This window comes from Pangasianodon hypophthalmus, chromosome 22 (genome assembly GCF_027358585.1).
Source record: "Pangasianodon hypophthalmus isolate fPanHyp1 chromosome 22, fPanHyp1.pri, whole genome shotgun sequence".
Classification (NCBI taxonomy): Eukaryota; Metazoa; Chordata; class Actinopteri; order Siluriformes; family Pangasiidae; genus Pangasianodon; species Pangasianodon hypophthalmus.
Genome location: NC_069731.1, coordinates 3,824,937 through 3,849,414, shown reverse-complemented (window position 1 = coordinate 3,849,414; position 24,478 = coordinate 3,824,937). Strand labels below are relative to the sequence as shown.

Sequence of the window (24,478 nt, the reverse complement as noted above, 5' to 3'; positions counted from 1 at the left end):
AGAGGTGCCGCAGTGCATTTTGGGAAGATGTCAGGAGCTGACAGGAGTCAGTTATACAATATACAAATACTATAATATTTTGCAGAAAGTGTTCAGGTAGAAAGCACTTGTTTTATGTATTATGATTATTATTTATACCATTGCAGTGTTGAATTCTTGATTCTGATTGATCAGAAGGTGTTTATTTATATATATATATATCTATAACAGCAGCTCTGACACTAGTGCAAGTCGCAAATCACAGGTTTATGTTAATGCTCTGGTTTTAATCCGTTAGCACTTCTATAGTCACGACTGTGCTGTAACACAGGGGGTTGTTTGTTGGACGTTCCTCAACATGAAATGTAGCTATAAAAGGATAATATTTACGACGCGTCGTTGTTTAAAAAATCAAAAATGTAGGCGTATCATTGGAAAACGGCTGTGGTATAAAAGGAATAAAGCATGTTGTTATTGGAAAATAATAGTCACACCATCACATCATTGATTTTCTTGTAACAGTACACCCCCAAGTGTTTTATTCCATACATACGCATTTTATATATACACATGTACACACACGTATACATATACTGTATTCACATATACTATATTATTCCTTAAATAAGCAGTTTATATATATGTGTATATATATAAGTATGTATGTATGTATTTGTGTGTATTTTATATATAATATATATATATATATATATATATATATATATATATGTGTGTGTGTGTGTGTGTGTTTGTGTGTGCGTGTGTGTGTGTGTGTGTGTATATATACATATACACACACACACATATATATACATACTGTATATTTATACGCATATCAGGAAGCTCAGAGTTGATGATGTTCTTGATGTTGTACGTCACGGTTCCTAGGTAACATGCTTCCCGTGTTCTGCGTGGTCGAGCACTATGAGAACCCGATAGACTTCGACAGCAGGGAAGAGCACGCCGAATTCGTGCTGGTCAGAAAGGACATGCTCTTCAACCAGCTGATCGAGATGGCGCTCCTCTCACTGGGCTACTCTCACAGCTCTGCCGCACAGGCTAAAGGTGCGACACATGTATCACATCACACTCACACGGCTTTTCTTAGAACAACAGATACAGGATGTATCCATTTTGGCAACATCCTGAAATATAAAATCCATTAAGACAAACGGTTCGGAAGCTCCTGCAGCCTTTAAAGTAAATCCTATGATCAGTAAATTGTCAGTGTTTACCTTCTGCTTTTGTCTCTGCATAGAAGGTGTTAATTTTATTTGATGTAATATCCAAACTTATAGAGTGGTCATATGGGGAACGACATTTTCTACTATATATTTCTGAAAACTACAGCCTTTCCTTTTGCGTGCATCTCAACCGCAAGTGAAGTTCTAACATTTTCTCATTTTGCTCTTACCTCTGCTTACCTCCAAAAGGGAGAGAATCAGATTTAAAGATTTTACTCTGACTTTCGACAGCCGGTATCTGATTACAAACCGAACTATGGCACGTAGCTTTGCGACAGCCTGATCAAAGCGTGACATTCACACGTAGCCTGCGAGCTTTTAGACTCCTTTCGACCTTTTGACAGACAGACTGTTTTTGTCACCGGGTTTGTTAAACTGGCTTCCTTTTCAGAAATACAGTGTGAATGTCTAAAAGTGAAAAGAAAACATTCATTCATCCGTGTGGAAATATGTTTACGGTTCCTGAAAGTCAAAAAGACTGAGAAGCAAAAGTCTGGGGGGGGTGGAGCTGGATCTGAGCCAACTCCTCCTATAATCATAACATCTAACCTACACAATGCTGTACAACACCAAACAGCATATTTTTAACAACACAGCCCGAAACACGCTGAGTTGTCATCACCCCCTGGACTTCTGACTCGACCCCGCCAAAAACATGGAGCTGGATCAGGTCCGACTCCACCCCATGGACATTTTGTTCTGTATTTTGTAATGTTTAGGGAAAACCTGATTCTTTGTCGGAATTCAGGCACGAGAGCGAGAGCGAGAGAGCGTTCACGTTCACTCTCCTCCGATTATGACACTGTTCTCTCTTTTGGAAAAACTGCCTACTTCCCAGTATATATCAGTCGGTAGTGTCAGTTATTAAAATACCGTAGGTGTCTTGACCATTCATCTTCTCACATGCGAAAGCTGACAGTGTGTGAAAGCTGATTGTATTGGTGATTGCAATTAGCCTAGCTACCCGTAAAAAAGCTACTAACTAGCAGTTTTAACTACCTGCATTTTCCAAATCTTTTCTGGTAGCTTGCGAATAGTTAAACTGATGTACTGAGCAGCAAAGTAGCACTCGTACACTTCCTGCATATAAACTGCATATAACAGATCAAACTATGTAGCACTCTTTCTGTGTTGAACGAAACAAAAATGACAGGCTGCTAATGAGAGCAAATTGTTTATGAGAACAAATTGTTTGTCAGACAGGTTCCTTTGGTTAACCATTATTTATAATTACCGGAAGATTTGACATCAATTATCAGGAATTAGCTGTTTCATAGTGCTGGATTTTTATGTCAGATTAGTCATGCAAATTTAAGCTAAATATGGAGTTGAGGGTGTGTGTGTGTGTGTGTGTGTAGTGTGTAACAGTGTGTAATTTTGCGTTTCAGGTATGATTCAGGTGGGCAAATGGAACCCTGTTCCCCTGTCGTACGTGACCGACGCCCCTGACGCCACCGTTGCCGACATGCTACAGGACGTCTACCACGTCATCACGCTGAAAATCCAGCTGCACAGGTGCGCCCCGGCATTTAGCGCTTTACCCATAATCCCTCGGCCCATTTTTACTGAGCTGTTTACTCTCTCCATTTTTTCCTCTCTCTCTCTCCTGTCGGTGTTGGCTAGGACACAGAAGGTTGCGTTTATTTCTAGCATGCTAGCTCAACCCATACACATTCGTCTGTCGCTCTTCCCTTCCCTTCCCTTCCCTTCCCTCGCCCTCTCTCTCTCTCTCTCCCTCCCTCGCCCCCTCTTTCTCGCTCTCCTCCCCAGAGGGTCTGCGGCTGCTCAGCACGTTAAGGTCCTCCTGCTGCTATTCGACTTTAGTGTGTGTGTGTGTGTGTTTGTGTTTGTAAGTATATTTACATCCGCAGTAGCATATATAAAGAGCCACATACAAAGCTCGCCTTTAGCTTTGCGCTAGCGTACAGAGGCCGTAATGAAAGGCTTCATTTTTCGACGGAGATCGGCGGCGTCCTTCATGCCACACTCTCGCGTAATATTGTTTTCAATCCCATTCAATAGGCTTTATAAAAGATGCATATAGCACAGCTGCGACGTCGCCAATCATCCCTGGCAGAGAGGCTCGTTTTTATTAACCATATGCATGTAGCGTTTTTTTACACAGCATACGCCGGTTTGTTTTATCTCATACGCCGAAATATTTTTTTTTCTGTTTCGTAGCTAAATGTGGCCTGTAACAGCACGGATGTGTTGAGCAGGCACAGCGAGCCGCAAAGGTAGAAGTAACGTGAAATATTAGTCGCCACATGCAGCTGATGTATAATTCATGCATCAATACAGCAGATGTGTTGTATAAAGTAATTAACTAATCAGAACAATCAGGAGAGAGAGAAAGAGAGAGGGAGAGAGAGGGAGAGAGAGACAGCAATCTCCAGATGCATCTGCTTGATGCGCCAAATGAAATCTGTCTGTCTTAGAGGGGCGCTTGCAGCAGGCCTGTTCTCTCTCACTCTCTCCCTCTCTCTCTCCCTCTCTCCCTCTCTCTCTCTCTTTCTCTCTCTCTTTATGACTCTCTTTGTTTCTTTCAGCCACCCTGAATCACTCTCTCTCTTTCTCTCTCTACCTCCATCTGTCCCTCCATGCAGTTGTCCTAAACTGGAAGACTTGCCTCCCGAGCAGTGGACCCACTCGACGGTGCGAAACGCCCTGAAGGAGTTACTCAAAGACATGAACCAGAGCTCTCTGGCTAAAGAATGTCCCTTATCACAGGTACTGGAACCTTCCACCATCTTCTTTTCAGCCTTGCAGCGTTTTTTTTGTTTGTTTTTTTTTTATTTATCGAACATCCAGACCCAGTGTGGAAAATCAATTATTACCGATTACCGTATTTTCCGGACTATGTGCCGTTTGTAATTTCTCTCTGCTTGGAGAAAAGGTTTAGGTCCACCTGTGTAGGTCCATATTTCCATTTGGCTGCAGTTCGGTGATTTCTGCTCACCTTGACATCTTTGTTTTGTGTTCATTTGCGCTTGGTTTTAAAGCAGCAGTTCGCAGTTTTTAGCAGTTTTAGTCCTATGCTTGTGCCCCTTTTTGAAACTGTACGCTCCGTGGAGTGCCTTTTTAAAGCTGTGTTTCAGCTGGGGGCGGAGCTAATTTCCATCCCAAAGAATTTTAACAGAGCCTGAACTAGTTTTATCTATATATACTATTTAACTCTATAGTATAAATATATAGTTTTTTTAAAGTTTCGTTAAAATAATATAATTATTAGAGGTGTATAAACATGTTAAAACATTACAGACTGCACCTTTAATGTTTGCATTTACATTACCACCGGTTGGCAAGTCAGCAACGTAAAATCAGCTTCGTCAGTCGCGTTCGTCAATCTGAGAGCTCAGCTGCCAGCTCCGCCTGATGCAAGTAAGGAATAAAACAAGATGGCGTGCAATTTTTAATTCGACTTTTTATCCATTTAGCGTTACATTAAATGTTGCGAGACATCTGTAAAGCAAGTTAGCTCCTGTTATCACTTGCTATAAACAGTTGTTCCCTCACCAAAGTGTTTTTTTTTTCTTGAAGTTGATTACACAAAACAAAACGCAGCTTGTCATGGTACAGAGAAAATGCCTGTGTGGGGAAACTTACTGTTACAAGGCCCTGACACTGGAGACTCCTTCCATAAATACTAAATAAACATCTCCTTGCAGAAAACTTCGCCATAGCAATAATTATATGACTTTCTTTGTTAAATATCAGCACATTCTTAATCTGTTTGTTTATTATTAGCTTTGGATGATTTTTGGATGATATGTCCAACATATGGTACTACTCAACACCTTCCGACTAGTCAGAATCGAGAATTCAGCAGCGCTGTGGTGTAAAAATTCCAGCATATGCATTCTGTAAGTCGCAGCAACTGCTAGAGGGCAAAAAAACTTTCCAGAAATTACGGTAATATGCACGCCCCCCTCATCCCCTCCTCACCTCCCCCACCCCCACTCTTCTGGGCCAGTTATAGTCATGATGAATGTAAGTTATTGTTGAGGAAAAACAATAGCGGGACAGGAAGAATCTTTGTTATGCGTTTGGGACAGAAGGGTCCCACTTGTCTTTTTTTCAATTTCAATAAGTACCACATTCGCCCTCTATTTCTCCTTTTCTCTAGCAAGTGTGCCGCTGTTGAAATGTTTTATAAGAGAGAGCAGTTTTTATCAGCTAACGCATGAGAGAGCAATTCTTTCACTACCTGTCCGTGTGTGTGTGTGTGTGTGTGTGTGTGTGGTGACAATGTCCGGTTTTTGAAGCTAATCCTAAGGGAGCGTCTAAGTCTCAAATCACTCATTTCCTCCACGTCTGAGCGACTGACACTTTAGCATGAATTACAACCTGCATGCAGCCAAGGTGCACACAACACACACACACACACACACACACACACACACTCAGAGCTTGCTGTGGTACTGCGCCAACCATGTAGTCTAAAGCAATTTCTCTTTTCTCCTTCATTGTTTTCTGAAATCTCCAATGATGTGTCTTCGAAGTCTGGTTTCTAACGTACTTCTTCAGGTTGCCAAGTATTTCAACTTGAGCGCAAGCTAGAATCCATACCTCACAGAGCCGGTCGATTATGTGACGATAATTAAGAACAATTCATTTACAAACACGCTTTATTATCTGGCTTTGTTGTCAGGAATTTGTCCTGGTGAGCGCTTACATACTAAACATATCTAATAAAAGCGTGCAGATGGATTAGATAGCAGCAGGCGGTTTAGCGAGCAGTAAATCTAACCGCTGCAGCTCATTTCTAAAATCAGAGCTAGACTGCTGATATACATGCACGTAGATCGACATATAAGAGAGCTCTAAACAGATGATGCCATTCTATACACAGCGTCATGAAGCCACGTTTCCTCTTGTATGTCAAAATATACTCCCTCCCCTCCCCCCCCAAAAAAATTATTTTCCTGCAGCAGCACTGAATTTAAGTGCTATAGCAAGACCTTTAACAGAAATATGTTATTATTAAACATTATGAAAGAAACTGATATTATGAATCATTAGGCAAGTTAGCTAGCTATCTAGATTAGATCATTTGACGATTAAAAGCAAAGCAATTAAAGAGACTCAGTCATGTTATAAAACATCGCTTGCTGTAGTCGTACTTAATATCTTCGCTGAGTTTCAAATGTAAGATGTTAAGTTATTTAATAGAAATTGAAAACAAACAAAAATTAATCAGACGTTCTCTGGAGAAAATAAGATTCAGATTCGCTCTGTTAATGTAGCTGAAGGTGCCCTAAGCCCCGCCTCTTCTCTATATCAACGTCACAAATGTTTCTGCCCCCCCCCCCCAGGCTTACTCTCATTGGCTGTTTGTAGTCAAAGAGAAAAGTTTAAAAAAAAATAAAACTATAAACAGTATGAAATTTTCGGTAACGTGGGTGCTGGTAAAGGTTTCGAGTATCACCCAGTTCTGCGTCTAGAGACTGAAATTCAGTTGTGTTGAAGCGTCTTTTTCTACAAGCAGGAGAGAGGAACGGGACATGTGACTATTCCTTAACACGTACGTTTGACCGGTGTTTTCATCTAAAGCGATTCCCCCCAGCTGAGAGATAATGGTCTCGCCCAAAAGCAGCTCTCGTGTGTGAGATTTGAGCTCGCAACCTTCCGAACAACTTGCACAGAACCTTAACGGCTGAGCTACTGCAGAGCTCAGCATATTTATGGCACATGATTGGCAACTTTTATAGGATTAACTTGTCCTTGATATTCAGGACGTTAATCCTCGCACACAACGAGGAAGGTTAACAAACAGAGTATCGGGAGAATTAACTGGCGCTGGAGCCGGGGGAGCGAGAGGCTTAAAAAGAGCGCTTTTGTCCGCCGTGTTGTCGAGCGTTTCGATTTATTCCCCAGCAGCCGTACTTGCTTTTTTTTTTTATGCGTCTGGCCTTCGAATGCCTTAGACTCCTCAGAGAAAGAAAGGGAAAGCTCAAGAATGTATGGAGCATTCAGGTTGTTCATAGATGACTAGATGTGAGATGAATGTCCCACCTTTAGGCCAGCTCATCAAAACCTTTTCAGCATGATTCTACGTGCCACTTAGTCGTGTGTAAAGTGAGACTGCTGTCAGTGTAGAAGTGTTCTAACCCCACCTCTATTGGTGTTGAAGAACCTGTAATAAAGACATGGTGGGAAAAGGAGAAATGAGGCCTCCCACACAAAAGGAAACAGCAGAAAGGAAGAGAAAAGCGATGGCAGAAAGCGGCAGAGCAGGACGCGACACATTTTCGTTCCAAGCAGATCACTGAGCATGATAGTACCCTAGCGAGACTTCCTGGCCTAGCTGATAACGCCTGAAGATGCTTATCATTTAAAGGGCCTCGTTCTTCTCCCAATTACCTGTGGACGAAGGTCACTCTCAACCCGAGCGCCGTTCCAACCCGGCTTCACGTCAGCCACACGGCGGCCACGTGCTAGAGTGCACAAGAAGCGTGATTAATGAACGGCATTTATCCTAACATCTGTGTCAAAAGCAGAGGGCTGCAAGGGAGGGGAGAGATGGATGCGTCACAGCGGCCCACACAACAGGCACGGCTGTCAGCGGGATGAAAGATTCGACGCGTTTTTAGCGTAATTATTTGCACACCTTTTTCAATCAGTCGACGCATAAATCTTCATTCTGGCCCCTCCCCTTCTGGGTTCGTTTGTTATCAGCGTGATGATTCTGCTGCAGGAATGTGCCTTCTTCGTTTCGAACATAAGACCATCTGATAAGTTAAAGTAGAACATTCAAGTGGAGGAGAAGGAGGAGACTCTCTTTTTATTTTTGACTGCACCTTTTCCTCGTTCTCTTCCTCTCCCCAGCTGTGCGCACACTAGCAATAAAGGTTAATCGTCCTTCTCAAGCATACACAGCAGCCTTGGTCTTTACTGAGCCGTTACCCCGCCATCCTGCCCTGTCTCTGCTATTCTTATGCCACACTTCAGCTCAGAGAATATCCAGATTTTTGGTTCTTAGGAGTGTAAATTTGTGCGATTAGCATCTTGCGGTGACCCCTGCCCCAAGACCGTGCTGCATTCTAAAAATCGGCGCTGAAAAAGCAGCTTGAGTTGATCGTCCGCGAAGACGGAGGCGTGACTGTCCCTGGGCGCTCGTATTATACCAAATGATAAAGCCGCTAGACCTGTAATTTCAAAACAGATGGTTTCCTCCTTTGAATATTTATAACAATCAGGGCAGATTCTCATATCTGTGTGTGGGACTGAGCCCGGGGCCATTAAGGTGTTAAGTGTTGAGGCTTAATGAAACAGAATTTGTAAGGAATGCGTCTGAATGAAAAGGAACACCAGTGAACACGGGTGAGAGGAGAAGCTCTTGCTGTGTGGCCTCTCTAACCGACGCTGGTTTTTTAAAGCAGCTTGCCAGTGCGACTCGCATTAGCGCCGGCAAGAAATCCCCAAAGCGTCATCTGTTCAGTTATCTGGATAGTAAATCTTCCTGCGTACAAGGCTGCCGTGTTTTTTTTTTTTCTTTTTTTCTTCTCACTTACTGAAGCTCATCTTACCTGGCAGGCTGCCTCTTAACCTCTGAGAAGAAATTCCATGAATTCTAAACTAACGTGTCGATAATCGGTTCCACAATATATCGCATTACACCACAGCGCTGTAGAATGCTGGATTCTGATTGGTTGGAATTTGTTGATTAATTTTATATAGCAGCAGCAGCTCTGACAGCAGTGCAACTACAAATCAAAGGGTTATATTAATGCGCTTGTTTCTATAGTAACAACTTATTGAAGGAGTCTGCAGTGTCAGGAAATTTTGCAGGACTTTACACTTTGCGCTTTTTCAGTAACATGACTGCTTTATTTTTTTGTCTTATTAACTTCAGGAGAGAGAAAAAAGCAAGGCTGGTGAGGGAACGACTGTTTATAGCTGCTATAACGTAAGTGAGAACAGGAACTAACTTGATTCGTGGACGTTCCACAACATTAAATGTAACTATAAACGTATAAAAAGTATAACAACACAGTCATTATTTATCAAATAAAAAAATTGTTAGCCTTGGCAAATTGCTGCGGTGTAAGAGTCTTCGGGTCGTGCTTTTATAGGAAAATAAACATCCCGACAGTAGGAGTTGATTGTTTTCTAATAACAGCACGCCCTCGACTGTTTTATTCTGTATTTAATTCAGCGAGCATTAACATATTGTCCCTCGCACTTTACTTGCATTTTCGTTTTAGACAAAATGGCAGACATGATTTCACTTCTCCTGAGCAGTAATGTTTACAAACATGCAGTGTTTCTTTTTTTTGTACCGTGAACCACGACAAAAGTTTAGGCAAATTTCTTGGTATGGAAACGAAATGGTGCACGCTTAGTTGTGGATGTAGAATTGTGTCAAATGTAGCGTGTATTAAACAGTGTCATGTTTAACACGGTAAGGTGTTACATTTTTAACCAAACAGAAACTCAACACCATGTCCACCCCCATCTTTCTCTCTTTCTCCCTCTCTCTTTCTGCAGAGCATGATATCCTCCATCGTGAACAGCACTTACTATGCAAATGTGTCTGCGGCGAAGTGTCAGGAATTTGGACGTTGGTATAAACATTTCAAGAAGACAAAAGATATGATGGGTAAGCCAAACGGCCACAGCGTCGTGTTACACGTGTCACTCTGTCTCATTACGCCTGCCATTCATGTGAGTTTTTTTTTTTTTTTTTTTTAATGCAGCTGCATTTTTTTACTTACACTTTACATTTTTGGTTATTACATTTCCATTGTAAAAATCGCTTCCTGATGTTTCATTAAAAGAAGGATGGGGAAGAACTATTTGTTAGATAAGATCTTGTCATATACTTTGAGTTCTCCAGACAGGTTTTGAATGAAATGATACAAAATAAAGAGCTTAGATTTAGGCCAGAGGTTACCAGTTTTTATTATTATTATTATTATTATTATTATTATTATTATTATTAGTCACAGTTACATCATATGTAGCTAATATATCTCACTTCAAATTACCATAGTATATTGATGGTAAATTTTTTTTTTTTTTTAAATTACCTTGCAAAACATTATAGATGATTATAAACATTAGATGGAGAGGTTTGAGAGAAACAACAAAACTTGAAGAATAACATCCAGGCCAGAGTGCATGATACTGTAACACTCTGTTTTAATGAATATTTTGGCGTTGTGCGGAATTGGCACGAGTGGTAAAGGGCTGGCTTTGGATACGATGCCAAATGCATAAGACTGTAAATAATTAAGCGCGTATCTGTGTAGATTGATTACAGTAAAATGGATGGCGTTTAAACTTCTCTTTAGAGAACGCTAGGGCTGCACAATATATAGTTTGTTATCACAATACACTCCTGCAATTGTAAATGACAGCTCTGACCACACCCTTAGAAAAAAAGGGTACTGCACTTTTACTTTTGCGTGTCTCTTGGGTGATATCTTTAAGTGTAAACCTTTTCATACTGGATATGTTTTACCTAGAAGGGAGCATGTAGTGTAAAAAAAAATGAATTATAGTCCACGGATGTACCTTAAAGAAAAATACAGTTTAGTACTAGTTTTTTTTCCAAGAGTGCATCTCAGATGCTTCCACATTTTTTTTTATAGTTCATAGTATCACCGTGATCCAGATAAAAATATAAAAAAATAAATATATGAACCAAATTCACAAACTAATGAACAAGCATTAAATGACCTCTAACCATAACCTCAGAGTAACCACAAGCAGCCCTGGCACTTTTGCTCTATAATAAATACGGTAGTGTTAAAATGAAAATAACAATGTTTGGATGTTTTATATTTAAAAAAATTAAAAATATACAATACTGTGCAAAAGTCTTAGGCACCCTATTTTTTTTAGTACAAACTTTGTTATAGATTTTTATTTTATGACTTCTACATTATTGATTCAGTACAAAAACATTTTAGATTCCAAACATTAGTTTTCCAGCACAAAATTAAATGTTACAGAAAAATGTTTGTATGTCAGTAAAGAAAGCAGCAGATGACAGATGACACTTTTCAGACAAAAACATAATGAAGGCTGCTGGGTTTCGCTGCAAAAATAAGAAGCGAGTCGACAGGCAAAGTCTCCAGAAGAACTGTGGCTGCTTCTGCAAGATGCTCAGTAACACTTACAGCTCATTTCCTTATAAAACTGCACACACTGCTCCTGAGATACTGTTTTTTTAAGCGAAGGATCGGCACACCAGCTATTGACTGCGTTTCATTTATTACTGTTTACTGCTCTTTATAGTATTTTTTTAAATGTAGAAACATTTAATTTCATAATAATTTAATTATTTTTGAAGGCATCTTTGCTCTATAGCATTTCTTTGCATGTGCCTAAGACTTTTGCACAGTACTGTATATATATATCACTGAAAAGGAAAAATCTGTAAAAATGATAACATTTTACAATTTTAAAGATTAAGTGCAAAATTTGAAAAGTCAGCTAGTTTCAGCCAGTTTGCAATTAAATGTATGTACAAAAATTATTTTTTAAAAAATCACGCTACCCACAAAGTCAGTATTATATTGTCATATCACCCAGCCGTAATCATGATATAAAGGTTTCAGGACAAACTGCCAGCAAAACAGGAAAAAAAAAATGTATTACTTTTATTTCATGTCTAGAAAAGGAAATTATTTTAAAATATATTTTTTATTTAACATAGTTAAAAACAACACTATTTATCAAGAAAGATCAGTAAACGTTTGCATTCTACAATTTAAAAAAATTCTGTATAAATTTTTGCCATCCAATCAGCTGCATCCAATTGAAGTTTTTTATTTAATTTTTTTTTTTAATCTCAGATATCATGTATTGTAACATTTATGCACGATATTAATATTATATCATCATATTTCCCAGCTCCAATAGTTAAGATTTAAGATAAAAAATGCATTTAGAATAACTTTGGAATTAAAATGTCATCTTAAAGGAGATAAACCTCGCCACATTTTGAAGGCTAAGCACCCGTGTGCATAACTGAAGTCAGGATGTGCTCTTTATTGTTTGTTACACACCCAAAAAAACCCACAAACACATCTTGAGGTGAGTCACACTGACATATTCAATCTCCTGCCGGGCCACTCGATGTGACATCTGCCCCCCCCCTCCACGCACACGTGCTTGTGCCGACCCACTAACACTCTCTATCTCTCTCCACACCTGTGTGTGTGTGTGTGTGTATATGTGTGTGTGCCAACATGCGCAGTCGTGCGCCAACCCTCCCAGCTGGAGGGCTACCTGGGGACGTGCGTCCTCCACGACAGCCCACGTGCCACCGCAGTAGGTAGGTCACGTGACACAGACGGCCACTCCCCTTACGACTTAATCATCGCTCATGATGCCGGCCGGAGATTTCGCCTCCGAGCGGCGCTCAGTGTGGGATAATGATGCTCAGGAGGCACGCGAGACGTTTAACCCGGGGTGCCACAATTAGCAAAGAGGGGTTTAAACTAGCGTGCATGGTCACGGAGTTGTTTCTGAGATTCAGTTTGAGCCGGGTCTCTTTAAGGTTGTGTTGAGTGTGGGGGAGGTGTGTGTGTGTGTGTGTGTGTGTGAGAAAGCTGTCCGACTGCGCAGCAATGAAGTGAGATGGAGTCCTGCTGTTCTCTTGGGCCTCTCTCTCCTCTCTCTCTCTCTCTCTCTCTCTCTCTCTCTCTCTCTCTCTCTCCCTCTTTCTCTCTCTCTCTCTCTCTCTCTCTCTCCCCCTCTCTCTCTCTCTCTCTCTCTCCCACATTCCCTCTACTATTGTACTGCTAATCCCAACTTACTCAGCGCCAGATTCCACAGAAGGAATTCCCGTTCTGTGTCTGCTTCAGCAGGGCCTTCAAACATTTCGCTCCATCCTTTCAATTTGCATGTATATATTTATATGTGTGTGTCGTGTGTGTGTGTGTGTGTGTGTGTGTGTGTTCGCCCCCCAGCACTTTTAGAATGATTAGACAAAAAGCGACTGCAAAGGCGCACCGTAACATCAGACTGCCGGAATGAGGGGGATTATGAGAAAGCTTTGATTATTATTGAGCCCCCTCACTTTTTTTTCGCCCGTACTGAAAGGAACAGCAGTGGCTCCCTTTGTGTTTGCTGTCACTAAAGACACAAGCTTGTGTTCCTGTGATTATTGTATAGGTATCTGGACAGATTCCATGCTCTTAATCTGTGTTTATCTCTCATTGAAATTTTGACGAGTTGCCATAATGCCCTTTTCATCCCCTAAAAAAATCTTCTGAAAGATTTTCGCATGAATTTTGCCTCGCGTATATGCATGTATATATACACGTACGTAGGTGTCGAATGTCTTTAATTTCTCCTGATTTAAACAAATCCTTTTAAACTAATACGCCCAAAATGTCTGGAGGAGCCGTGACGCCATGGCCTCCCGCTTAAACCTCCACGCTCACAACAGACCTTTTCATTTTCGGATTTTCCAGCCCGTTGTTTTGCGGGCTCGCGCACGTCAATTAAAAAGGGCTGAGATATTTATAACAGTAAATACCGTCAACAGAACCAAATAGATGCCTTATTCTCCCGGTCATGTTGGGGCTAGCCCAAGCGCGAGGGCTTGTCCGTGAGACTCGAGCTCCACTGAGCCCCTCCTCCAGCTATATTTATCCTGAAAATTTCATATTGGCCAGCTCGCGTTCTTGAAAATTAGGAGCACAAAGGGCAATTCAGGGGCTCTGCTCTTTGGCCATACACATATGAGGCTTGTTGTTATTGCTCACATGATCGGGTCATGGACATTATAAACTAATTTGGGACGCTGCCAACTTGCAGGTCATGAGCCCTTTTTGAGGATTCTCATGGCTTCAGAGCTCGATCAACACGTGTGGCTTGTACAGATTAGTGGCTTTAACCACTGTTAAAGTTAATTCATCAAAGCTGGTGATGTCTTTGTTAGTCACAGGTTGGTTTTCTGATGTCCCAGTGTCGCCTTCTGGAGGCTTGCTGTATTTAGATTTCTTAGTTTTTAGCTAGTAACTTAAAGTAGCACTCCAGCACAGACTAAACGATTAGCATTGATGCAGCTCGTTTTCCTCTGAGTCTCTGGGTTTTCTCTCTGAGCTGGACGACTTGTCCATTAAAATCTGTTATGCAACTTTGTGTCTTCTCATTGTTACCTTTGCAGTTTGTACATTCCGGCTCACTAGCTGCTTCTTCGCATCACACTTCACCTAATAAGTGAAGTGCTTCCTTCCTCCACATCCTTTGCGTCTCTTAACTATTACGGACAACTTAAACTTGTTTTTCCACATATGAATGCCACACAAGCCTAGCTATTAAATGATTAGAGATGTTATTGATTTTATACTGTACACCAGATTTAACTATTAGCATTAACACTTCTCGCTCTTCTCTCTCTGTGTCTTCTAGCCGAAATGGACGGCTTGTCAGAGCTCTCGCCGCCCGGCACCAACCACCTGAGCTTCAGTCAGCAGCCCATCCCGGGCAGCACGGCCGAGCAGCCCCCGTCCCCGGTGCCTCTGGCCCACAGCGGTCAGGCCCCAGGCCGTGCCCAGCTTCCCGGTCTCCACCCCGGCCTGGTGTCCAGCCCCATCAGTCCTCAGCTGGTCAACCAACAGATTGTCATGGCACAGATCCTGAACCAGCAGTACGCTGTGAACCGGCTCCTGGCGCAGCAGTCCCTGAACCAGCAGTACCTGAACCACCCGCCGGTCAGCCGGGCTCTCAGCAAGCCCCTGGATACGCAGGTGTCCTCCAACACAGAAGTCTCCTCCGAGATCTACCAGTGGGTGAGGGACGAGCTGAAGCGAGCCGGGATCTCGCAGGCCGTGTTCGCTCGTGTCGCATTCAACAGGACTCAGGTACAACAAATGTCCTCCATTAACAGTTGTTATGACTAAGCTTACAAGTCACAGCTGACCCCATCCGTTCTGTTCAGACTGTCTAGAAGCACAGCATCGTTAAAATGTCTAGTAGTAGTCAAGGTCAAGGAGAGTGCACGTACAGTAGAGTTTTCAAGCAACCACAATTTCCCTAAAGCTTGAAATGTCCAGATTCAGGATTTTGTCGACAGTGATGAGCTTGTTATTCGATTGCAAAAACCTTTGTGATCTGCACTGCTTTTTAAGCAGGATAAACAAAAGGTCAAGTTTTTCTTCAATTGAACGATCTTTACTTTTTGTTATTGTTTGCTATGATTGTGAGCCAAGACTGGTTTACTATCCAGAAGACTTCAGATATTCAGTGTTCACTGAAATGCCAGAGAATAAAGAAGCAAAACTGTGAATGTTGGCTAATGGACTTGGAGGTATTTACCTAGCCAGCTAAGTACCCAGCTGATATTTCTCAGTACTTAGCTGGCTAGGATCTGTTTTGGCTGAATTATCTGGATAACTGATGATTCATTATTTGTTCCCCATTAAGTTTTCCCAACAAGATTTTGTCACAGGTGATTAATCATGACAATTATGGTTTATCACATTTTTTCTCATCCTTATAAACTCAAACCTAGAATTAGTTGCAGAAGCGTTCTGTGTGAACGGAAATTTGCTTACAGATGAATCACATGGTTTTATAGGATTTGCAAAAACTTGTTTTTTTACCGTGATGAATCAAATTTGCACTGTGGAAATTCCTGTAGATCATTCCTGTAAATATATATTTGTATAATGAGATCGGCTGCCTTTCTCTGTCCTCAGATTGATACTGAGAAGTGTCACATATACACATAAATACATACACATATCAAGCGCATTAATTCCAGGTTTCTGTTGTTGATCGTGAAACTGTTTTGTTGACAGCCAGAACGCTGAATCATTCCCTACCAGCAAAGCTCCATACATCAGCTATGACATGTTTGCCTGATGCGTGTCACTACAAGTAGGCCACATTACACTAATCACTCTTCTCTGGTAACAAACGATGGAATGCTCTTGGAGATGGAAGCTCCATGCTGGTTGCTGTGGGAATAAACAGACAAGGCTAGACTGTTGTCACGGAGAACAGGTTGGAATGAGAGAGGTAGATTTGCAAGCCAGGACCTGGAGGAATTGTATTAACCCACTGTCCCACCTTTGAGGTTTAGGAGCGATGGCTGGATATATTCTCGTATATATTGTCTTTAAAGGAAATAATGATATACACACGATTTTTAATAATTGTTCAGCAAAGACACGTTTTGTGTTGTTTGCTTGTGCATGTTGCTTGACTAATTGGACCAAACTATGTGCTGAGGAAGAAATTCCAGCTTCAAGATGGAACTATGACTGTTTGTAAATTTACATCGTCAGACATCATATAAGCATGTCTTTATGAGGTACTGAACAACTCAGCAAAGTGGTTAAACACAACGTTTAACAAAAGAAAAGTTTTCATTTGGTATGTAGCTATGTTTAAACGTAATGCATGTCATGCTACACATTCTGAATCCTGCACTACACACACCGGCTGAGCCGCAACCTGACTAACACTACACTGATTTTACTAGCATTTCCACACGCTGGTATGTAGAAACACTGACAAAACTTTGCAAATAAAGTTTCTTTCATGTACATTATTAAAAATTTTCAAATAATATTTGTTGAAGCCATAGTACATTCTATTCCTGAACTTACTACCAATAGAACGCACAGGTCTGACTTTGGTGCTTGGACCCCTAAATATAAGAACTTTGGAAATGTAGTTTACACCATTGTACCAAAATACAAAAAATAAATAAATAAATAAATCACGGACCCACTGGCTATGCTTCACGGACTCCACTTTGAGAACCACTGGCTATATTAAAGCACTTAGCTAGCTAACTAGCTTGCCATACATTTTTACATTATGTTAGCTGCCACTTTTTAGCCAAGTCACTAACGTTCCTGGGCAACCAAAACAAGGGACTGGGAAGCACCCTGGAGCTTTTAGTTGCCTAAAATAATAAATTTACGAAATTGTCCACCCCTAACCGGGCTCTCCACCGCTGCATGGGGAGCCCACACCCAGGCACTGATTTTTCTTTCCCCCTGCGCCTGCATTGGAGATAATGTCAGAAAGATGTTCCACATAGCTCGGGGAAGGTTCATTACAGCTCCGTGTGGCTTTGAAGTCATGTGAAAGTGATAAGAATCTACTGAAAAGCGCGGAGCGTGAACATAGAGTCATGTTTTTTTTCATGCAAACTGGCAGCCTCTGCTATTATTCTTCACTATAAGAGATTTTGTGATGTGCCTTTTTCCTTTCACAGGGCTCTTGTAATATTTATTGTACACTCTTCTGCAGCTGTTTAATGAAGAGTGCTTGTGGCATGTCACAGCGTCTGAGTCAGTAGAGGTTCCAGAAAGCGTAGGGACGTGAAGACGCACTGCAGAGTTCATAACAATCGTGCATTCGTATTGAATTATGTCATTGTTGTAACTAATTGTTTGCAGTACATGTGCTGGAATATTTCACCCAAGCCCATGACACTGATTTGATTGATTTCACTCAGGGATTGCTATCGGAGATCCTGAGAAAAGAGGAAGACCCCAAAACGGCGTCTCAGTCCCTGCTGGTGAACCTGAGGGCCATGCAGAACTTCCTGCAGCTACCTGAGGCCGAGAGAGACCGTATTTATCAGGAGGAGAGGGAGAGGAGTTTAACGGCGGCATCCTCCATGGGCCCTGCGCCGCTTATTAGCACTCCTCCCACACGCCCTGTCCAGGTAATAGTCTGATTCATACTCTAATAATCTGTTGAGGTAGCACACAGATAACATACTCATAACCCTTCTACTCTATTCTATTCTATTTACTGTTGGAAATTTCACTCACATTCATGTGGAGAACTGTGTAAATGCTTTAGAATCATGAGAAAAGTTGAATTGATTTTCTCTTTATGCGAATCATAAATGGCAGCCGCACAGAACTGACGACTCAGCAGTCGGCTGTAAACGCTGGTGTGTATAGGTAGCTCCATCTGTCATAGGTTCCCCCTACAAAACATGCATTAAAAAAGTTATAGCTGTATTTTAGGACCCGAACATGCACAGCTAATAAGTTTCAATAGCCGACTGAAGTGCAGTTACTATATTGTAAAAAGACTAGCCTGTTTGTTAGCCAGCTAGCTAACATAAATAAAATGCAAACAATTTTTTCACACTGTTTTTCAATTGCATGGTTGTGAAAGATTTTGCTTGCAAGCCTCATTATAGGCAGACATATCGAAACATTTATTAATCTTTTAGTAAAGCTGTATGTAATTATTTTTCTAGACCAAACCGAACTAAAAATTCCCACCAAATTTGCAAAAAGAGTAATTCTTTTTATCTTTGTACTCTGTTGATAAATGCCAATCAGCCATAAATTATCAAGCACAGTTGATTTGCATTTAATTACGCTCTCAAAATTCCATTAAAGGCAAAGAGACAAAATGACAACTAAACAGCAAAAAAAGCGCTTCCTAAGCATGACGTGCGCTAAATCTTCCAGTAATGCAGCTCAGCTACTGCAGCGTGTCAGCTAACAGGATCGCACACTTATTCTTCCTCTTATAGGGCGCCATTACTTCTGTTCTAATTTTATGGGTGGGCGCAAACAAAATTTGTGAATTTGTTTTGGATCTTTCTTTCAAGTGATTAATATAAAACGACCAACAAAATTTTCATAAAATTTGTGTGTAATTGAAATAAATAAGCCAACTTGACAGCGTAATCTGAATATAAAATTGCGCCAAATTTACGATTTGTAGCCGATCAGTCAAGGTTCTCATTTGTGAATGTCCTTATATGGAGGTTTACACAAACTCGGGAACTGTTGTGTACGGACATTTTTACGAACTAGTGAATAGTTTTCTGTGATACTCCCATACTCCCATGAATGATTTACGAATAAATTTGTTCGTATCCAGCTTAAATAAAGCCCAGTGGTCCTAGCTAAGCTACTTGATGGCACCTTGAAAATGTGCTGTGCAGTTCAGTGTCAGATTTGAAATACTTACTCACACTGCACTGCATTCTATTAGTGAGAAACATGCCATAACATCCTCCCTACATACTACATACTTTGAGTGCACTTGAGTGTGCCGTAGTGGACACAAAGCCAGCTTTTTATTCAGGACAAAGCCCCCTCTCCTGCTCATTCACACTGAGATTTGCACAGTAGCAGAGGCTGGAACGCCATTGGTGTTCGCTCAAGTGTGTATGTGTGTGTGTGTGTTTGTGTGTGAATGTGTGTGCTCAAACCAGAGTGTAGGAGTGAACCAGATGCTGCTTTCCAGTTCAGATCCCAGAATCAGCTGCTACTCCGACTCGGTTAGTTCAGCCGTTACTCTTGTTTATTTGGTTCATCAGGCATGCGAGATTCTGCGCAGCCTACTTTTAGACATTCTATATTTATTAGTCATGTTGGTATTTTAGGTATGTCCACTTTTCAAATGTGAATATGTGAATGCATATTAGGAAATCTCATGTCTAATCTTTCAAAATACAAAAAAAAACAAGGCATATATATACACACACACCCATCCGCTGCATACATCTCAGACATATTGCCTGGTGTGCTACCAGTTATCTCTCCGGCTGTCGTCGTTCCCTGTGCCAAGACCGTACCCGTGGTAAGGCATACCAACATGACGCGTACACATTAGCAACTCAAATCTGTAATATAACCAAGATGCTGACTATATGTTTTTTTTACAATCATCATTAAAACGCCCATGTAGCGTCTATTTTAACGGACGATCAGGCAGAAAGCAAAGCAAGTTTTTGCGCAAGTTCTGCCTTGAACAATAACATACGATCACAAGAAATGGCTCAACTTTGAAGCCATGGCAAAAGTACAGTATGGAAGTCTTCAAACGCGAGCACATTTAAAAGATAGGAGTGGTGATAATGTTCAGCAGAGTCCTTGTCCTCTAAAGAGACATTAAGCCGATTAATCAGGAAGGGTGGCTCTTCATTTTAAATGTAGAGTGTCGTGAATATTAGATTAGTTTTGATTAAAGTCGCACGGTCCGGAGAAGTTAAATGCATTTAAATATGTGTGTGTGTGCATGTGCGTGTGTGTTTGTGTGTGTGTGTGTGTGTGTGTGTAGCCCAGAAGAGAAGAATGTAACAACATCAGACCAGAAGACTGGAACCCCAGGATTCCAGTTGGGATCTCTCCTGTGAGTACTTTTTCATTTCACACATTAAACACTCGTAGCATTGAAAAAAAAAAAAGTACATATAGCAAATATTAAAATGTGTTTATGGAATAGCTTGGGCAAAAAAAAAGAAATGGCTGGACAGTACTATATCTATAATATGATATTGATGTCATGATAAATTTCCACAGTACAACTCAGTTTTCAGCGAGTATTGCATTTGTCATCAGTACTTCGTTGATAAATTTATTTTTGTAACACTGCTGTTTTTTTTAATGTTAGCAAACCGAATCTTGTTATTCATGAATATCACTTATGAAAATGTCTTAAACGTGTGGCTAAAGGCTTCCCTCACTTCCTGCACAGAAATACAGTATACAGTAAATGTTTAGCAGTAGTTTAGCAAAGCAAATGGCCTTGCTATAATCCTATTTTTTTTTTGAAGATTAGTATTGATACGTCTTTAAATGAAGATTAAAAAGTTTTTTTTCTGCAAGGCATTTCAGTAATAGTAATCCAGGATTTGCTTGGCAGTTAGAGTGTTTTTTTTTCTTCCACCACAAAGAAATTTATAGATTTTTACTGTTTATTTAGCTGGATAAACAGTTTGGCTGTGGCTTACCTATTAGCCGTACTATTTCAGTCTATTTTAATAATAGACAGATTACTGACTGTTCTTGACTGTATGATACAATTATTGGAAACATAACTGAAACTCCGCCCCCTCTATGCTGGATTGAGAAGGCGTCTCGGCTCCCTGCCCAGGTGAAGCCCCTGCCGCTGGCGTCCGAGTGGAATGGCAAGCAGGAGAGCTCCGTCCTCAACATCAGCTCGTCCATCTATGACGAGATCCAGCAGGAGATGAAGAGGGCCAAAGTGTCACAGGCCATGTTCGCCAAGGTCGCCGCTTCCAAGAGCCAGGTATGGAATAGCCGAGCCGCTAGTCACCAAACTTCACTACTGAGCTGATGTTACACTAATAAAACAGCAACATTCATAGTTTTATCATGAAAGTAAATCCACATATTAGCCATGCTTCGTTGCACATGGCCTGGGTGTTAGCAGGTATTAGCATTAACACTAGCTGGATGTTATTGTATCACTTGAGTGCGTTAAACTAAATCAAGGATCTGAGGAATGTGTGATGTCTGGTAGTTCTGCTAGTATAAAATGTTGATTGCTAACCCTGAATGATTAGTAAAGAAGCATCATTTTCTATTAACGTCCCATAGCATTGCATAACTCAAATAAAAAAAATCCCCAAAACCAAATCAAATATGGAAGATTTTAAAATTGATCATGAATGTAAGATAGTTGCTGTTATATAAGCTTCCAGTGTTAAATCTCTGACTTAACAAATGTTCAGAGTTAAAGAAGACAGCAACTTTTTGGTTTATTTGAAGTTTAAATCCAAATCAAAATTCTTCAGCCGTCCAAGATGTGACTTCTGAGAGGCCAGTTTTGAGACGACAAACTCAAAACGTCTCACTTCCACTGACAAAACGTCAGCGTTGGCCTGCAACTACAAAGAAGTGAAGGAGCTTCTCCTTAGAAAGTGAGATAAGAGAAAAGAACGCAATCCCGTCCACCCCAAAACACAGGCTGGTAATTTATGGCCATAATGACACAGGCTTTATTGTGGCCTTGCATACAGCAGACGATGTTTCAATGTTAAACAAACGTGTTTATATTGTCCCGTCTGTGCTAAGCCCACGCCATTATCTCACCCAGAGAACAAGCTACAGCTGAATACAGGCTTGTGTGCACCAAATTACCGCCTGATTCTCTCTATTAAAACTAATTAAAGAAAGGCAGCCGAGCCCCATTATTAAAGGTTTGGAATATCTGTGTGTGCAGTCGAAGATTTTGCAGGATTGCGTTTGATGGCGAAAGGGGAAAAATGAGTGAAAAGCCCTAAATTATCTGGAAATATCGGAGGGTTTTTTTCGCTGATTGCGCTGATCATAGTGCCAGATACCTTTCTTTTACCAAATTACAGTTTGATGCACAAACCACTGTTTTTGTTCAAGAGAGTTCAAAGCAGAGAACTGAAGGGAGGGGCAGCACAGAAAGAGAAACCCAACCAGTGTATTCATTCCTGAGAACATCTCCCTTGGAATTATGGGAGAAAAAAGGACTCTTTGGTTGCTGCCTGTGATATAGTTGTTCCTATATACATAGCGCTTTTGGATTCTCGATTCTGATCAGAAGGTGTTGATTAAGGTGGTCAGGAGGTGTTGATTAATTTTCTATAACAGTAGCTCTGATAGTTTCTCAGTAGTACTGGCCAGAGGGCAAATTACAGGTTTATGTCAATGTACTCATTGTAATGTTATCTATAGTATCTATAGTAATGGCTAATTTACAGGAATTTGTATGGTAGACGTGCCGCGGAATCAAAGCTTATTAATAGATGGAATGATAAGGGCCATTATTTAATAATGTGTAACTGCAGGGGGAGCGAATGTAAGTGATAACAGGAACTAACTTGTCTCACAGATGTAGCTATAAATGGATAAAAAGTGCAACATGTTCTTTCGTAAATAAAAAAAAATGGAATCAGTGGCAAATTACCGCGGTATAAAAGGAATGTTATTTGAAAATAATCAACTTCAGGGCGGGAACAGTAACTCCGCTTCTTCACACTACACTGTCATTGATTATTTTTCTATAACTGCATGAGACAGAGTGTTTTATTCTTTACATACGCACCAGGATAAAGCAGTTACTGAAGACGACTGAATATATCTATGCGAGAGAGCGAGAGAGAGAGAGAGAGAGAGAGAGTGTGTGCTCTTAAAGGGAATATACTGTACGTGCAGTTGTGTTATAAGGGTGTGTGTGTGTGTGTTTGTGTGTGCGCCTGCCTATGTATGTGAGTTATCATGTATGTTTGTTTGTAACTGTGTGCATCCATGTGTTCATCTCTGCATGTGTGTGTCTGTGTGTTTGTGTGTGTGCCTGCCTATGTGTGTGAATTACTATGTATGTGTGTTTGTAACTGTGTGCATTCGTGTGTTCATCTGTGTGTGTGTGTTTTAGAGTGTGTGTCTGCCTGTGATGTTTTGTATTATACATGTCTGTGAGTGTGCATATGTGTCTCTGTTTGGTGTGTGCCTGTATGGGATTATGTGCATATGTATACGTTTGTGAGTGTGTGTGTGTGTGTGTGCATGCATTCGCTCCTCTTCCTCCCCCCCATCCTACCGCATGCGCCTGCGCTTCCCATTCATGGCTGGTGTGAATGTGAATTAAGCGGCAGATAAGAACTGTGCTAATTACGCAGCTGAAAAAGGGGCCGGGGAGAGCACTTATCTCCGGCTCCATCTCGTAATGTGCGCTCCCTGGGCAGCTGGTCCCCCCCTCCCTTCCTTTCCTACTTCCCTCCATCCTGCTTTCCTTCCATCCCTCCATCCCTTGCTTCCTCTCTCTCTCTTCAGCATCAGGCTCACAGGCTAAACGTCCAGCCAGCGGGAACTATCTTTGGTGGAACTGATGGCGGTCAGAGCGGCGTGTGTTTGTAAATGTGTGTGTAGAGTGGGGGGATGGGAGGCTGTTTCTTGTTCCCTCTTTTTTGGCAAAAGGCCTGTGGGGTCTCTGAGTAGCTCAGGATGGAGTAAGAGGGCGCCTACTCTCACATACACACTCACAGATACACCTGCATTCTGTTTGTGCTCAGTAGTTGGGTTTCTACACACTCACGCTATAAAAAAAGCAGAGAGAAGAGACGAGGGAAAAGAGATGAGGAGCTGTAAACATCACTTCAGAACAAGTACAAATGTTTGTGTGTGTGTGTGTGTGTGTGTGTTTGTGAGAGAACATTTAAGTTTGGGTGAATTAGCTCTATCGAATAAATTTCTTTCCTCATAATTTGCTTCGCTGATGAAAAAAAAAGTTTTACCATGGATGATTTACGTGATATGAACACATAGCATAGCGCTACTGCTAATGTTCACTGTATCTGTAGCAGTCTATCTAAACAAGCATTTAAATAATTCCGGAAAAAACCTTGACGTGAAAATGTCACATACTTGTGCACATTTATCTTTGTGTGTGTGTGTGTGTGCATGCATTTTTGTGTATACAGATAACATTGTGTATATTCGTGTCCATTTCGCTGAATGTGTGCACCTCATGTGTGTGTGTGTGTGTGTGTGTGTTGGGGGATGGGTGTTGAACATGTG

At 41.1% G+C, this 24,478-nt stretch overlaps 1 protein-coding gene across 13 annotated transcripts in view; it reads left to right on the top strand.

Moving 5' to 3' along the window:
• Positions 1-24,478, top strand: part of LOC113532763 (DNA-binding protein SATB1) — a 55,384-nt gene that overhangs the window by 13,800 nt on the left and 17,106 nt on the right. For 2 of the 13 annotated variants that reach the window (XM_034298123.2, XM_034298122.2), the window contains exons 3-13: positions 868-1,044; positions 2,612-2,738; positions 3,773-3,953; positions 9,079-9,132; positions 9,714-9,825; positions 12,433-12,510; positions 14,598-15,049; positions 17,662-17,874; positions 19,396-19,461; positions 20,244-20,315; positions 21,039-21,215. In XM_034298123.2, coding sequence (XP_034154014.1) covers positions 868-1,044; positions 2,612-2,738; positions 3,773-3,953; positions 9,079-9,132; positions 9,714-9,825; positions 12,433-12,510; positions 14,598-15,049; positions 17,662-17,874; positions 19,396-19,461; positions 20,244-20,315; positions 21,039-21,215 — 1,709 coding nt within the window. The remainder of the gene's footprint in view (positions 1-867; positions 1,045-2,611; positions 2,739-3,772; positions 3,954-9,078; positions 9,133-9,713; positions 9,826-12,432; positions 12,511-14,597; positions 15,050-17,661; positions 17,875-19,395; positions 19,462-20,243; positions 20,316-21,038; positions 21,216-24,478) is intronic. The other 11 variants (XM_034298125.2, XM_034298126.2, XM_053228039.1 and 8 more) reach the window with 11 other exon arrangements.